The sequence below is a fragment of the Clytia hemisphaerica genome, unplaced genomic scaffold (genome assembly GCF_902728285.1).
Source record: "Clytia hemisphaerica strain Z4C2 unplaced genomic scaffold, Clytia hemisphaerica genome assembly, whole genome shotgun sequence".
Classification (NCBI taxonomy): Eukaryota; Metazoa; Cnidaria; class Hydrozoa; order Leptothecata; family Clytiidae; genus Clytia; species Clytia hemisphaerica.
In genome coordinates, this window is record NW_027104378.1 from 470,987 (window position 1) to 485,062 (window position 14,076).

Sequence of the window (14,076 nt, forward strand, 5' to 3'; positions counted from 1 at the left end):
CAAATTTCCGTTAAAAATGGTTAGATTTAACTATTTAACGTAGGTGATCTTATTGAAGTGGAGAAACAATGATGGTGTTAACAGTCTTTTTTTCCAAAATCTGACGCGCTGTTAACCTACCCTTTTTTGAGGAATTAATGTCCGGGGGACAAAACATCCCACCCCTCATAAAATGTTTAAAAAGTCCCGCCAAAATGTCTTCCTTTAAGGTATTTAAGTTTATAATTTGTTAGAAAATCCACACATTTTGCCTTTTTTGGAGAAAAGGAGAGCAAATCTTTCTGGAAAGGGAAGCTAACTAAAAGTTATGAAAACTCATGAAATTTCAAGGCTATATCTAAAGTCCCTGAACCTCCAGGAAACGAGTTTATAGCTAGATAGGGTTAACTCCGCACATTTCCCTGCATTAAGTTCGAAATTGAATATAAAAAACTTAAGGATATTCTTATTCCTATACCGTTCTAGCCCGGTTAGCGTGCTAGTCTAAAGAACTTCAAAACTTATGATAAAGGGGAGTGCGTAAACTATGCTTCTAACCCCCCTCCCCCAACAAAAACGAGGCAATTTAGCGCTTTCCTTTTCAAATTGAAAATCGGATAAGCTACAATCAGTGTCATAATATATTGGCACTTTTGGTAGTCTAGCATGCTAGACGACTTAACTCAGTAAAAAATAGGAAGTAGAAAACTTGACAGGAGCATCAATATAGTCGTCTAGAATATTTTGTGCACAACAAACTTTTCATAAACATTCTCTTTTTTCATGTTTTTGGATGACATTTTCAGGGGGTCTTGTTGGTTTGTTTTGGTTTTTTTTTTCTTTCACTTAGAAATTCTCATTGGCTGAAATTTTTATTTGTTTATATATTTTGTTGTATATGATTGGCGAAGAGAGACAATGTCTCGCGTTTTTATTGGCTGAGAGAAAATCAATTTTGCGTTTTCATTGGCTTAACATATTAAAAGGAGAAATCTGTTTGTTGCTAATAGTGATAAAAATTATTTGAAAAAATTAAGACAAAAGAAAGGTGATAAACTATGTAGTTTTTCAGAGAATTTGCTATCAAATAAAATTTTTTTCTAACTTTGGAAAGACTTGAAAAAGAGCAAAAGTAAAATGTTGAAGCGCTTGGAGTGAGAGATGTTGAGATTGTGATTATGGAAGTTGAAGAAGCAGTCGAAACTCCAAAGAAATATATCAGATCGTTATCTCCGAGTGCTCATAGCATATGTATTCTATGTCAAAAAGATATAGTTTCAAAACGTCGTCATTGCTTGTTCGAGAATGATCGAAAGACTAAACCATGTAAAGATCTTGAACAGTGTTTAAGTATCACAATCAAACAAACAACAGACTTTCGAATTATTTGTGAAAATTGTAATAGATCTATCGATACTGACATTAAAAAACGAGGGGTAAAGAGAGGTAAATTCCAGAGAGGTAGGCAAGTAGCCGAGCAGAAATATGTGAGGACAAAGTTAAAAAGGCTGTCAAAAGGAACCATACAACCACCAAAAAGTCGAAAGAAATTGACAAATGAATTTGAACACTTGAAAATTGGAGCAGAGAATTTGCATATGAAAGTGAGTATTTATTTTTCAAACTTTTTCTTGTACATCAATAAAAGGAACTTTAAACCGGTTTTAAATCAGTACATGTTTTTTATAAGCATGGTGTAAACTTTTGTGAGCCTCATTTACCTAATGCTTAGCAAAATTAATTTTTTGAGTCTTGGTTGAATATGCATATGCTATACTTATTTGATAGTTCAATTTGAACATTATGGGTGTTTTTTTGTAATTTGTGGGATATATGCTTTGAAATTTTTTTAAATTGAGGCCAAGCATATGCTTAGGCAAAGTCTTAGTTTTTGCAAGAATTGAGCCTGAATATGCTTATAATAAGTAATTCTTGAAATCTGAGGCTCAGATTGTAAATAATTTGTTCCTAGGTTTTGGCAAAATTGCCTCGTTTTATTTTGGGATTTTAGAATCTTAGAGTTTAAATATTTTTTATTGATGTTTTGTATTTTAATTTCTTTTTCATGTGATAATGATATATACACGCTCTTTTACTAGAACGTCCTAATTTCAGCTGAGGCTGGATGTTCTTATTTTCTTATCAATTTTCAGTCTAAAATGTTTTATTGGTGTTCTTGAATTCGGTTCACTTAAAATCTAATGAAACCTTTAAATGTTAAAATTGGCTTCAAAATCGAGTAAATTTGCTACTTTTTTTAGAGGAGAAAATTAGTTACAGCATGACACAAAATTCCTGAATGACTCCTAATGAGGTTTTCAGCAATTTTTTTCGATTCTCGGGCTGAACATGTTCTTAAGATGTTCTTAAATTTTTGCTAAATTTCAGCCTAAATGTCCTTATAAACTGGGTTCTGATAAATAATAAAACGTGTACTTCGACAATAAGCTCTTTTATAATATGATCTTGAGGCTGTAAAATTCGAAAAATTTTTAGGATTTTTGGGATTTTTTGGGGATTTTCTTTGGAAAAGTGTTTTTTTTTGTTTTTTTTCTTTGTTTATTTTATCTATTCTAACAATTTTTAGGATAGAAATTACAAAAACCTTTAAATTTCTGTCTAATTTTTGCCTTATTTCAGGTTAATAGGGAAAATTTTTCAAAGCTTTCTTCCTAAAATAGAAATTTAATGACAATAGAGATTTGAAAGTAAATTGAGCTTTCTTTATTTTAAGGTGACTGTTTCTGAAGAGAATGGATCGGCTGAAACAGAAATCCACGTCACAAAACAACAACAAAAGTTGATTAAACTTGCCATGGCAAACAATAAGAAGCACCTGTTAAATTACATTCTATCGAATCTGACACCTGAAGATACTGAACTGAATTCCATTGTTCTTAAGTTCATTGGTAAGAACATCAAAAGTGAAATCAAACAGATCTGTTCAAGCAAAAATGAAACAACTACCTTTCGATGTAACGATGTTTCGAAATTGACCGAATTCTCATATGATACTCAATATCAAGAACTTGAAACTAATGCTCCGTTCACATTCAATTCTATTGTCAGCATCGCTAAAAACCCAAGAGAAAATCGTAATAAGAATAAAACTTTAGCGACATGTATACCAGCAGTCATGAACGCCGTGAATTCCCTGCTAATGTGTCGGAATCAAACGTTGAATCAATGTGCTGTGTTGAACAGCATCATTCTCAAGAGAGGAAAAGCTGATAAGCAATGTTTTGCTAGATTTAATGCTCTTCAAACGTGCGTTTCTTATCAAAATACACTGGGAAAGCAGACTGAATTGGGTAAAGACCATCGCAGTACAATCAAAGAGTGGAGCAGGCAGATCGCTGAATACCAGCAGGCCAAGAAAAAATCAATCCACACTGAAATCCTTGATCAGAGTAAAGAGTTTCAGTTAACCAAATGCGACAACCCTGTCAATTTAGTCAATATCGAAAGTAGTTTTCTGGACAAAGCAGCAGCGTCAAAACCTAAGTTTCGTATAATGGACAGCATCACAGAGGAAGAAAGTCTAAATGTTGACCAATTTGAGACCGAGGAGTCCGACAAGGCAATAGCAGATTTAAGTTTCGATAGTGCACCAATTCGACCAATAGAAGTTTCAACTCCAAATAAATCAATCGATGTCGAGTTCCAAGTTAGTAGATCCAGTTTCGTTTATACATACTGTACATGTTTTAAAATATAAAGCCTTTAATTCTTTCTATCATTTTTCATTATCATTGAATTTTTTCAGGGTTTTCCAAAATTTTCTTTTGTTTTTCTTTTAAAATTTCTGAAATTCTTAAAATCTCAAAGATCGATAGGAATTATCAAAATCTGAGTGTTGTTTTGTGTTCTTTCTAGAGGGGATGAAGGTTGATAATTTGGGATGAAATTAGAGAGTATTTTGTGTTAGTATATTCACTTGTGAAACAATCTCGTCAGTTTAACGAAACAGGGGTGTCAAATCTGATTTTAATTTCGGCCATTGACTTTTATCCAAATTTTATCATCGAAGGGTCATAACTTACCAAGTAACTTACCCGAAAACTATTGAAATAATTCATTATGAAATATTTCTTATCAGATCCAGCTATCGAACGATCGAACTGCTGCTGAACCACAAACAGCGATCAATGCAAAACCATCAACACCATCCAAACATCCACTATCGAACGATCGAACTGCTGCTGAACCACAAACAGCGATCAATGCAAAACCATCAACACCATCCAAACATCCACTATCGAACGATCGAACTGCTGCTGAACCACAAACAGCGATCAATGCAAAACCATCAACACCATCCAAACATCCACTATCGAACGATCGAACTGCTGCTGAACCACAAACAGCGATCAATGCAAAACCATCAACACCATCCAAACATCCACTATCGAACGATCAAACTGCGGCTGAACCACAAACAGCAATCAATGCAGAACCATCAACACCATCCAAACATCAGCTACCTAATGATCATACCGCATTCAGTCAAGATACGAACAGTAATCCTGATTTCGTGAAACTTTATGATATCTGTCGCACTTATCGCCCTCCAAAGTTTGTTCTTGTCGGTGACAATCTAGAATATAAAGTGGTGAGGAGGCATATGACAACGTCAAAACAAAACATAGACTACCATATGTTTAACATGATGGGTGTTCGAAACAGAGTCAATGCACCCGTTGAATTGGAAGATATGATACAACCGCCATTGGAAAATAAATTGGATATCGATTTGTCAAATTATTTTCCAAATAAAAATGACGAAAGCAAACTTGCAACAGAATTTTCAACACTTGTGTTTCGAGTTCTTACGGAATACCGAGAGGACATGTCTCGCATGAGAAATCATTTGCGAAGTGTGATACCCCATGACTATATGGAAGAGACCAAAAGAAAATCAGAGATAGTAAGAAATTTTCACTTTTTTTCTTTTTTTAAAGCATACAGGAAAATCTTGTCGAGGCTCAATTTCATTTTCAGCCTTAATTTATTTTATGCTTAATGATATGCTTAGACTTCAACTTGTTGATTTTCTTTGACTTAATGAAAATTTCGAATTTGGAGCATTGATTTGGCTCAAAAAATTAGAGTTTTCTTTGTAATTTGGCACTTCAGGCGAAAATCTTTGGTCTAAGAAAGCTCAAACAGTTTTAAAAGTAACCCTTATAAGGTCCAAGTTTTTAGTAAAGGCTTGAATATCTTTGCATTTTAGCTTGGAGGAATGCTTAGCATTATGTTTATTTTAAATGATGGCCTTCTTTCTCTTGAGAAACGAATCAGTTTTCTATTAAACAAAAAATTTGATGCAGGTATATCAAAAATGTTTTTGACGTTTCCTTTACAGACAACATTGGGCATTCTCAATAAAAACGAGAACAAGACTGAGGATATGATTGAGATCATGGAAGACCTGCATACAATGGTACCCTGTCTCGAAGACGGAGAGCTGGTCAAAACGTTCGCAATAGGAGATTTGCTGACCTTGGAGAGAGAAATCCATAGCCAAGAAGATTTAAGGTGTTCCACAACAGCCATCAAAAGGCTTGAAGGTTTAATTCCAGGACTAGCAGACTTTCATACATATGGAAATTTTATGGAGGTATACTATATTTTAATGAAAGAAAAAGATTTTTTAAAGAAATTTTATTCGTCTTGATTAATAAACTTGTTGGTACACTTTGTTGAGAATGACTGTGAATCTGAATCTCAACATCATTTTAAGATTGATTGTATAAATTATAGTTCTAATGATTTGAATTTTGAATAAATTGCAGGTGAGTTTTAAGACTTCAACTTTATAATATGAAAGAAAGTAGAATTTAAGCTCTCATCCTTAATCTTTATCCCTTTATTTTACTTTAAAGGTTGTTTGGCACTTCTTGTATGACGCCTCCTCATCGAGCGACGTTGGCACACTTTACCAGGCAAGAAATTTTTTGAACGCTAGAAACGTGTCAAAAGAGCCTATGAAATGCGTAAACGCATGTGAAGAGTTGTTGAACAAGTACACTGAGGCTTTAACTCTTGCAGCCTTCCATGAATATATCGAAACCAACAAGATTGATCTATCAAAACTGAAGGAACCAACCGCGCAGAATAAGGAATCGTTGAAAAATGTGATCAGCAAGTTTGTCGAGAGCTATGTCATTGCTGAAACCCCAGATATTGCTGCAAGTGCTATCAGTTATGATTGCCAATTTTGCACTAAGTCGTACAAACGAAAGGCTGGTTTGGTAAACCATCTCAAAAAGCAACATCCTGGGAATGAACAAGATGAAAGTGAAAAATCTGGAGATGATTGTATCGTCAATTACAGCAAAAATGCCTTGATGTTAGGCTATTTGGTTAAGAACTTTGCTGACGCCAGGAGATATGGAGATGGTGAGCGAATCATAAGATTGTACAAGTTTCTCATGGTGTTGTTCAAAATTGATCATCGATCTAAATATAGTCTAGCATGCTAGACGACTTAACTCAGTAAAAAATAGGAAGTAGAAAACTTGACAGGAGCATCAATATAGTCGTCTAGAATATTTTGTGCACAACAAACTTTTCATAAACATTCTCTTTTTTCATGTTTTTGGATGACATTTTCAGGGGGTCTTGTTGGTTTGTTTTGGTTTTTTTTTTCTTTCACTTAGAAATTCTCATTGGCTGAAATTTTTATTTGTTTATATATTTTGTTGTATATGATTGGCGAAGAGAGACAATGTCTCGCGTTTTTATTGGCTGAGAGAAAATCAATTTTGCGTTTTCATTGGCTTAACATATTAAAAGGAGAAATCTGTTTGTTGCTAATAGTGATAAAAATTATTTGAAAAAATTAAGACAAAAGAAAGGTGATAAACTATGTAGTTTTTCAGAGAATTTGCTATCAAATAAAATTTTTTTCTAACTTTGGAAAGACTTGAAAAAGAGCAAAAGTAAAATGTTGAAGCGCTTGGAGTGAGAGATGTTGAGATTGTGATTATGGAAGTTGAAGAAGCAGTCGAAACTCCAAAGAAATATATCAGATCGTTATCTCCGAGTGCTCATAGCATATGTATTCTATGTCAAAAAGATATAGTTTCAAAACGTCGTCATTGCTTGTTCGAGAATGATCGAAAGACTAAACCATGTAAAGATCTTGAACAGTGTTTAAGTATCACAATCAAACAAACAACAGACTTTCGAATTATTTGTGAAAATTGTAATAGATCTATCGATACTGACATTAAAAAACGAGGGGTAAAGAGAGGTAAATTCCAGAGAGGTAGGCAAGTAGCCGAGCAGAAATATGTGAGGACAAAGTTAAAAAGGCTGTCAAAAGGAACCATACAACCACCAAAAAGTCGAAAGAAATTGACAAATGAATTTGAACACTTGAAAATTGGAGCAGAGAATTTGCATATGAAAGTGAGTATTTATTTTTCAAACTTTTTCTTGTACATCAATAAAAGGAACTTTAAACCGGTTTTAAATCAGTACATGTTTTTTATAAGCATGGTGTAAACTTTTGTGAGCCTCATTTACCTAATGCTTAGCAAAATTAATTTTTTGAGTCTTGGTTGAATATGCATATGCTATACTTATTTGATAGTTCAATTTGAACATTATGGGTGTTTTTTTGTAATTTGTGGGATATATGCTTTGAAATTTTTTTAAATTGAGGCCAAGCATATGCTTAGGCAAAGTCTTAGTTTTTGCAAGAATTGAGCCTGAATATGCTTATAATAAGTAATTCTTGAAATCTGAGGCTCAGATTGTAAATAATTTGTTCCTAGGTTTTGGCAAAATTGCCTCGTTTTATTTTGGGATTTTAGAATCTTAGAGTTTAAATATTTTTTATTGATGTTTTGTATTTTAATTTCTTTTTCATGTGATAATGATATATACACGCTCTTTTACTAGAACGTCCTAATTTCAGCTGAGGCTGGATGTTCTTATTTTCTTATCAATTTTCAGTCTAAAATGTTTTTATTGGTGTTCTTGAATTCGGTTCACTTAAAATCTAATGAAACCTTTAAATGTTAAAATTGGCTTCAAAATCGAGTAAATTTGCTACTTTTTTTAGAGGAGAAAATTAGTTACAGCATGACACAAAATTCCTGAATGACTCCTAATGAGGTTTTCAGCAATTTTTTTCGATTCTCGGGCTGAACATGTTCTTAAGATGTTCTTAAATTTTTGCTAAATTTCAGCCTAAATGTCCTTATAAACTGGGTTCTGATAAATAATAAAACGTGTACTTCGACAATAAGCTCTTTTATAATATGATCTTGAGGCTGTAAAATTCGAAAAATTTTTAGGATTTTTGGGATTTTTTGGGGGATTTTCTTTGGAAAAGTGTTTTTTTTTGTTTTTTTTCTTTGTTTTATTTTATCTATTCTAACAATTTTTAGGATAGAAATTACAAAAACCTTTAAATTTCTGTCTAATTTTTGCCTTATTTCAGGTTAATAGGGAAAATTTTTCAAAGCTTTCTTCCTAAAATAGAAATTTAATGACAATAGAGATTTGAAAGTAAATTGAGCTTTCTTTATTTTAAGGTGACTGTTTCTGAAGAGAATGGATCGGCTGAAACAGAAATCCACGTCACAAAACAACAACAAAAGTTGATTAAACTTGCCATGGCAAACAATAAGAAGCACCTGTTAAATTACATTCTATCGAATCTGACACCTGAAGATACTGAACTGAATTCCATTGTTCTTAAGTTCATTGGTAAGAACATCAAAAGTGAAATCAAACAGATCTGTTCAAGCAAAAATGAAACAACTACCTTTCGATGTAACGATGTTTCGAAATTGACCGAATTCTCATATGATACTCAATATCAAGAACTTGAAACTAATGCTCCGTTCACATTCAATTCTATTGTCAGCATCGCTAAAAACCCAAGAGAAAATCGTAATAAGAATAAAACTTTAGCGACATGTATACCAGCAGTCATGAACGCCGTGAATTCCCTGCTAATGTGTCGGAATCAAACGTTGAATCAATGTGCTGTGTTGAACAGCATCATTCTCAAGAGAGGAAAAGCTGATAAGCAATGTTTTGCTAGATTTAATGCTCTTCAAACGTGCGTTTCTTATCAAAATACACTGGGAAAGCAGACTGAATTGGGTAAAGACCATCGCAGTACAATCAAAGAGTGGAGCAGGCAGATCGCTGAATACCAGCAGGCCAAGAAAAAATCAATCCACACTGAAATCCTTGATCAGAGTAAAGAGTTTCAGTTAACCAAATGCGACAACCCTGTCAATTTAGTCAATATCGAAAGTAGTTTTCTGGACAAAGCAGCAGCGTCAAAACCTAAGTTTCGTATAATGGACAGCATCACAGAGGAAGAAAGTCTAAATGTTGACCAATTTGAGACCGAGGAGTCCGACAAGGCAATAGCAGATTTAAGTTTCGATAGTGCACCAATTCGACCAATAGAAGTTTCAACTCCAAATAAATCAATCGATGTCGAGTTCCAAGTTAGTAGATCCAGTTTCGTTTATACATACTGTACATGTTTTAAAATATAAAGCCTTTAATTCTTTCTATCATTTTTCATTATCATTGAATTTTTTCAGGGTTTTCCAAAATTTTCTTTTGTTTTTCTTTTAAAATTTCTGAAATTCTTAAAATCTCAAAGATCGATAGGAATTATCAAAATCTGAGTGTTGTTTTGTGTTCTTTCTAGAGGGGATGAAGGTTGATAATTTGGGATGAAATTAGAGAGTATTTTGTGTTAGTATATTCACTTGTGAAACAATCTCGTCAGTTTAACGAAACAGGGGTGTCAAATCTGATTTTAATTTCGGCCATTGACTTTTATCCAAATTTTATCATCGAAGGGTCATAACTTACCAAGTAACTTACCCGAAAACTATTGAAATAATTCATTATGAAATATTTCTTATCAGATCCAGCTATCGAACGATCGAACTGCTGCTGAACCACAAACAGCGATCAATGCAAAACCATCAACACCATCCAAACATCCACTATCGAACGATCGAACTGCTGCTGAACCACAAACAGCGATCAATGCAAAACCATCAACACCATCCAAACATCCACTATCGAACGATCGAACTGCTGCTGAACCACAAACAGCGATCAATGCAAAACCATCAACACCATCCAAACATCCACTATCGAACGATCGAACTGCTGCTGAACCACAAACAGCGATCAATGCAAAACCATCAACACCATCCAAACATCCACTATCGAACGATCAAACTGCGGCTGAACCACAAACAGCAATCAATGCAGAACCATCAACACCATCCAAACATCAGCTACCTAATGATCATACCGCATTCAGTCAAGATACGAACAGTAATCCTGATTTCGTGAAACTTTATGATATCTGTCGCACTTATCGCCCTCCAAAATTTGTTCTTGTCGGTGACAATCTAGAATATAAAGTGGTGAGGAGGCATATGACAACGTCAAAACAAAACATAGACTACCATATGTTTAACATGATGGGTGTTCGAAACAGAGTCAATGCACCCGTTGAATTGGAAGATATGATACAACCGCCATTGGAAAATAAATTGGATATCGATTTGTCAAATTATTTTCCAAATAAAAATGACGAAAGCAAACTTGCAACAGAATTTTCAACACTTGTGTTTCGAGTTCTTACGGAATACCGAGAGGACATGTCTCGCATGAGAAATCATTTGCGAAGTGTGATACCCCATGACTATATGGAAGAGACCAAAAGAAAATCAGAGATAGTAAGAAATTTTCACTTTTTTTCTTTTTTTAAAGCATACAGGAAAATCTTGTCGAGGCTCAATTTCATTTTCAGCCTTAATTTATTTTATGCTTAATGATATGCTTAGACTTCAACTTGTTGATTTTCTTTGACTTAATGAAAATTTCGAATTTGGAGCATTGATTTGGCTCAAAAAATTAGAGTTTTCTTTGTAATTTGGCACTTCAGGCGAAAATCTTTGGTCTAAGAAAGCTCAAACAGTTTTAAAAGTAACCCTTATAAGGTCCAAGTTTTAGTAAAGGCTTGAATATCTTTGCATTTTAGCTTGGAGGAATGCTTAGCATTATGTTTATTTTAAATGATGGCCTTCTTTCTCTTGAGAAACGAATCAGTTTTCTATTAAACAAAAAATTTGATGCAGGTATATCAAAAATGTTTTTGACGTTTCCTTTACAGACAACATTGGGCATTCTCAATAAAAACGAGAACAAGACTGAGGATATGATTGAGATCATGGAAGACCTGCATACAATGGTACCCTGTCTCGAAGACGGAGAGCTGGTCAAAACGTTCGCAATAGGAGATTTGCTGACCTTGGAGAGAGAAATCCATAGCCAAGAAGATTTAAGGTGTTCCACAACAGCCATCAAAAGGCTTGAAGGTTTAATTCCAGGACTAGCAGACTTTCATACATATGGAAATTTTATGGAGGTATACTATATTTTAATGAAAGAAAAAGATTTTTTAAAGAAATTTTATTCGTCTTGATTAATAAACTTGTTGGTACACTTTGTTGAGAATGACTGTGAATCTGAATCTCAACATCATTTTAAGATTGATTGTATAAATTATAGTTCTAATGATTTGAATTTTGAATAAATTGCAGGTGAGTTTTAAGACTTCAACTTTATAATATGAAAGAAAGTAGAATTTAAGCTCTCATCCTTAATCTTTATCCCTTTATTTTACTTTAAAGGTTGTTTGGCACTTCTTGTATGACGCCTCCTCATCGAGCGACGTTGGCACACTTTACCAGGCAAGAAATTTTTTGAACGCTAGAAACGTGTCAAAAGAGCCTATGAAATGCGTAAACGCATGTGAAGAGTTGTTGAACAAGTACACTGAGGCTTTAACTCTTGCAGCCTTCCATGAATATATCGAAACCAACAAGATTGATCTATCAAAACTGAAGGAACCAACCGCGCAGAATAAGGAATCGTTGAAAAATGTGATCAGCAAGTTTGTCGAGAGCTATGTCATTGCTGAAACCCCAGATATTGCTGCAAGTGCTATCAGTTATGATTGCCAATTTTGCACTAAGTCGTACAAACGAAAGGCTGGTTTGGTAAACCATCTCAAAAAGCAACATCCTGGGAATGAACAAGATGAAAGTGAAAAATCTGGAGATGATTGTATCGTCAATTACAGCAAAAATGCCTTGATGTTAGGCTATTTGGTTAAGAACTTTGCTGACGCCAGGAGATATGGAGATGGTGAGCGAATCATAAGATTGTACAAGTTTCTCATGGTGTTGTTCAAAATTGATCATCGATCTAAATATGGCTTTTATTCACTTCAATTACTTGCTCAAATCAACAACCTTCTACCTCCAGCTCTTGCTTTCGAGTTGAAGTGGAACAGGACAGTAAACAACACTGGCCGATACGATGGTAATGTCGAGCTCGACCGTGAGCTCGAGCATCGAAACAAATATGCCAAAGAAGAACTCAAGCATTTCCAGGGAAAGCTAACTGAGCAGTCGATAAAAAGAGTAAGCCAGTCGTACGATAAAGTGAGGGAGATCGTGGACAAGTTTGACATCGAAGCTAACGTTTCAAAACAATCAGGGAAACACACCGTTCCTGATTGGAAGGCAGATGTATTGGAGCTTTCTGAACAATTCAAAAGTTCCAAACTTTTTACCGTGGACCCGAATGGAAGATCCCACAAAAGATTCCCGGGATTCCCGAAGAACGTTTTTAATGGAATTGATGCCACAACATGTAAAAACTGGGCATTGGACTCTGTCATGGACGAATTTAACAGTCTTAATATTTACAAGCATCCATTTTATAAAGTTTAAATTATAACATTATGGTTTGGGTACTGGATCTCGGTATAGATATTTATGATACAGAAAAATACAAAACGAAAATTCTATAAGTTTTATCAAACGTTTCCCCTTAAGTATTTAGCCTAATTTTGCACTACCCTAGGTTTTTTGAGCAATACATTTTATTCCAACACCCCTCCAGCAGCCCATGAGTCATTAGATTTCATTATTAAGAACCTTTGTCTTTCAATATTTCAGGAGCTATGCATTTTAGGTCTCATTTTAAAAATGTTCTTTATGCATACAAAACTTGTTTATTTTTTGCCATTGTGTTTTTTATATGTAAAAACTTTATATTTTTGTATTTTTATCACAATTTATAACTTTATAACTCGTAATTACATAAAATCTTTAGTTATTTTTGAATTTTTATCAGTAATATTATGTACATACAGAGACACGAAATCTTTAGTTATTTTTTGTATTTTCAGCCTTATATGTAAATATGTAGTAAACACATACAATCTTTTGTTATATTTAAGTAAACAAATACTTAAAAACTTAACTTTCCGTCTGCTTTTTTCCCTTTGGATTGGATAAAATAATTTTCTGACACATTTAACATAAGCAAGGTTCTATGTAAGAATAAAGTTTTATAAAAGAACAAGCCTGAGCTAAAATTTACTGGTTCTTTTATTAAGAACATTCCAAGAAATTACACCAATGTACCTTTTGTGCTTAATTGTAAGGGTGGGTGGAATAGGTAAGGGGGGTTGGTACTCTGGGAGAAAATCCTTAAGATGGGGAAAATGGACATTTTGGCACTTTTTCAGCAAAAATTCATAAAATTGGTGGGTGCTTTATTGTTTCTTATCCCCTTATAATAACGCCTTTCTAGAAAAGTTGTACCCCCACCTAAATAAGGGGGTTCACACTATGAAAACTACCCCTATTACAATAAAGCACACAAAAGAAACCAAATCCTTTAAAATACTGACCAAAAATTGAAATGCAAATAAGAAGTATCATGGCAGATTCAAAAAATATAATGAAAACAAGGTAAGTATGCTCAATATCATCATTATTATTTGCTGTCTTTAGACCTAATCATAACCTGTGAATAGTAATTAGGAGACAATAAAAAAAAACTAACAAACTAAAAATTAAAAAAAATGTCATTTAGAAAATACTTTACTAGAGTAATGACAAAAGTTAAAAAATGTAGGTCATTTTAAAAAGTATGGTACCCCAATTGCTAAAATAGGTGAAAAAGGATAATAAATATGCTCTGAAAAGTGTTGTAGAGTTGATTTAATACAGA

General features: G+C 33.8%; 1 protein-coding gene across 1 annotated transcript; it reads left to right on the forward strand.

Annotated features, from left to right (window-relative positions):
* The first annotated feature begins 1,010 nt into the window (after positions 1–1,010).
* Positions 1,011–13,260, forward strand: LOC136819086 (uncharacterized). Its single transcript, XM_067075254.1, has 10 exons — positions 1,011–1,583; positions 2,714–3,646; positions 4,079–4,906; positions 5,345–5,599; positions 5,865–6,450; positions 6,926–7,395; positions 8,529–9,461; positions 9,894–10,721; positions 11,159–11,413; positions 11,679–13,260. Exons 1-10 carry the CDS (start codon positions 1,158–1,160, stop codon positions 12,783–12,785), a joined length of 6,621 nt encoding a protein of 2,206 aa, XP_066931355.1. The 5' UTR covers positions 1,011–1,157; the 3' UTR covers positions 12,786–13,260.
* Positions 13,261–14,076: the final 816 nt, after the last annotated feature.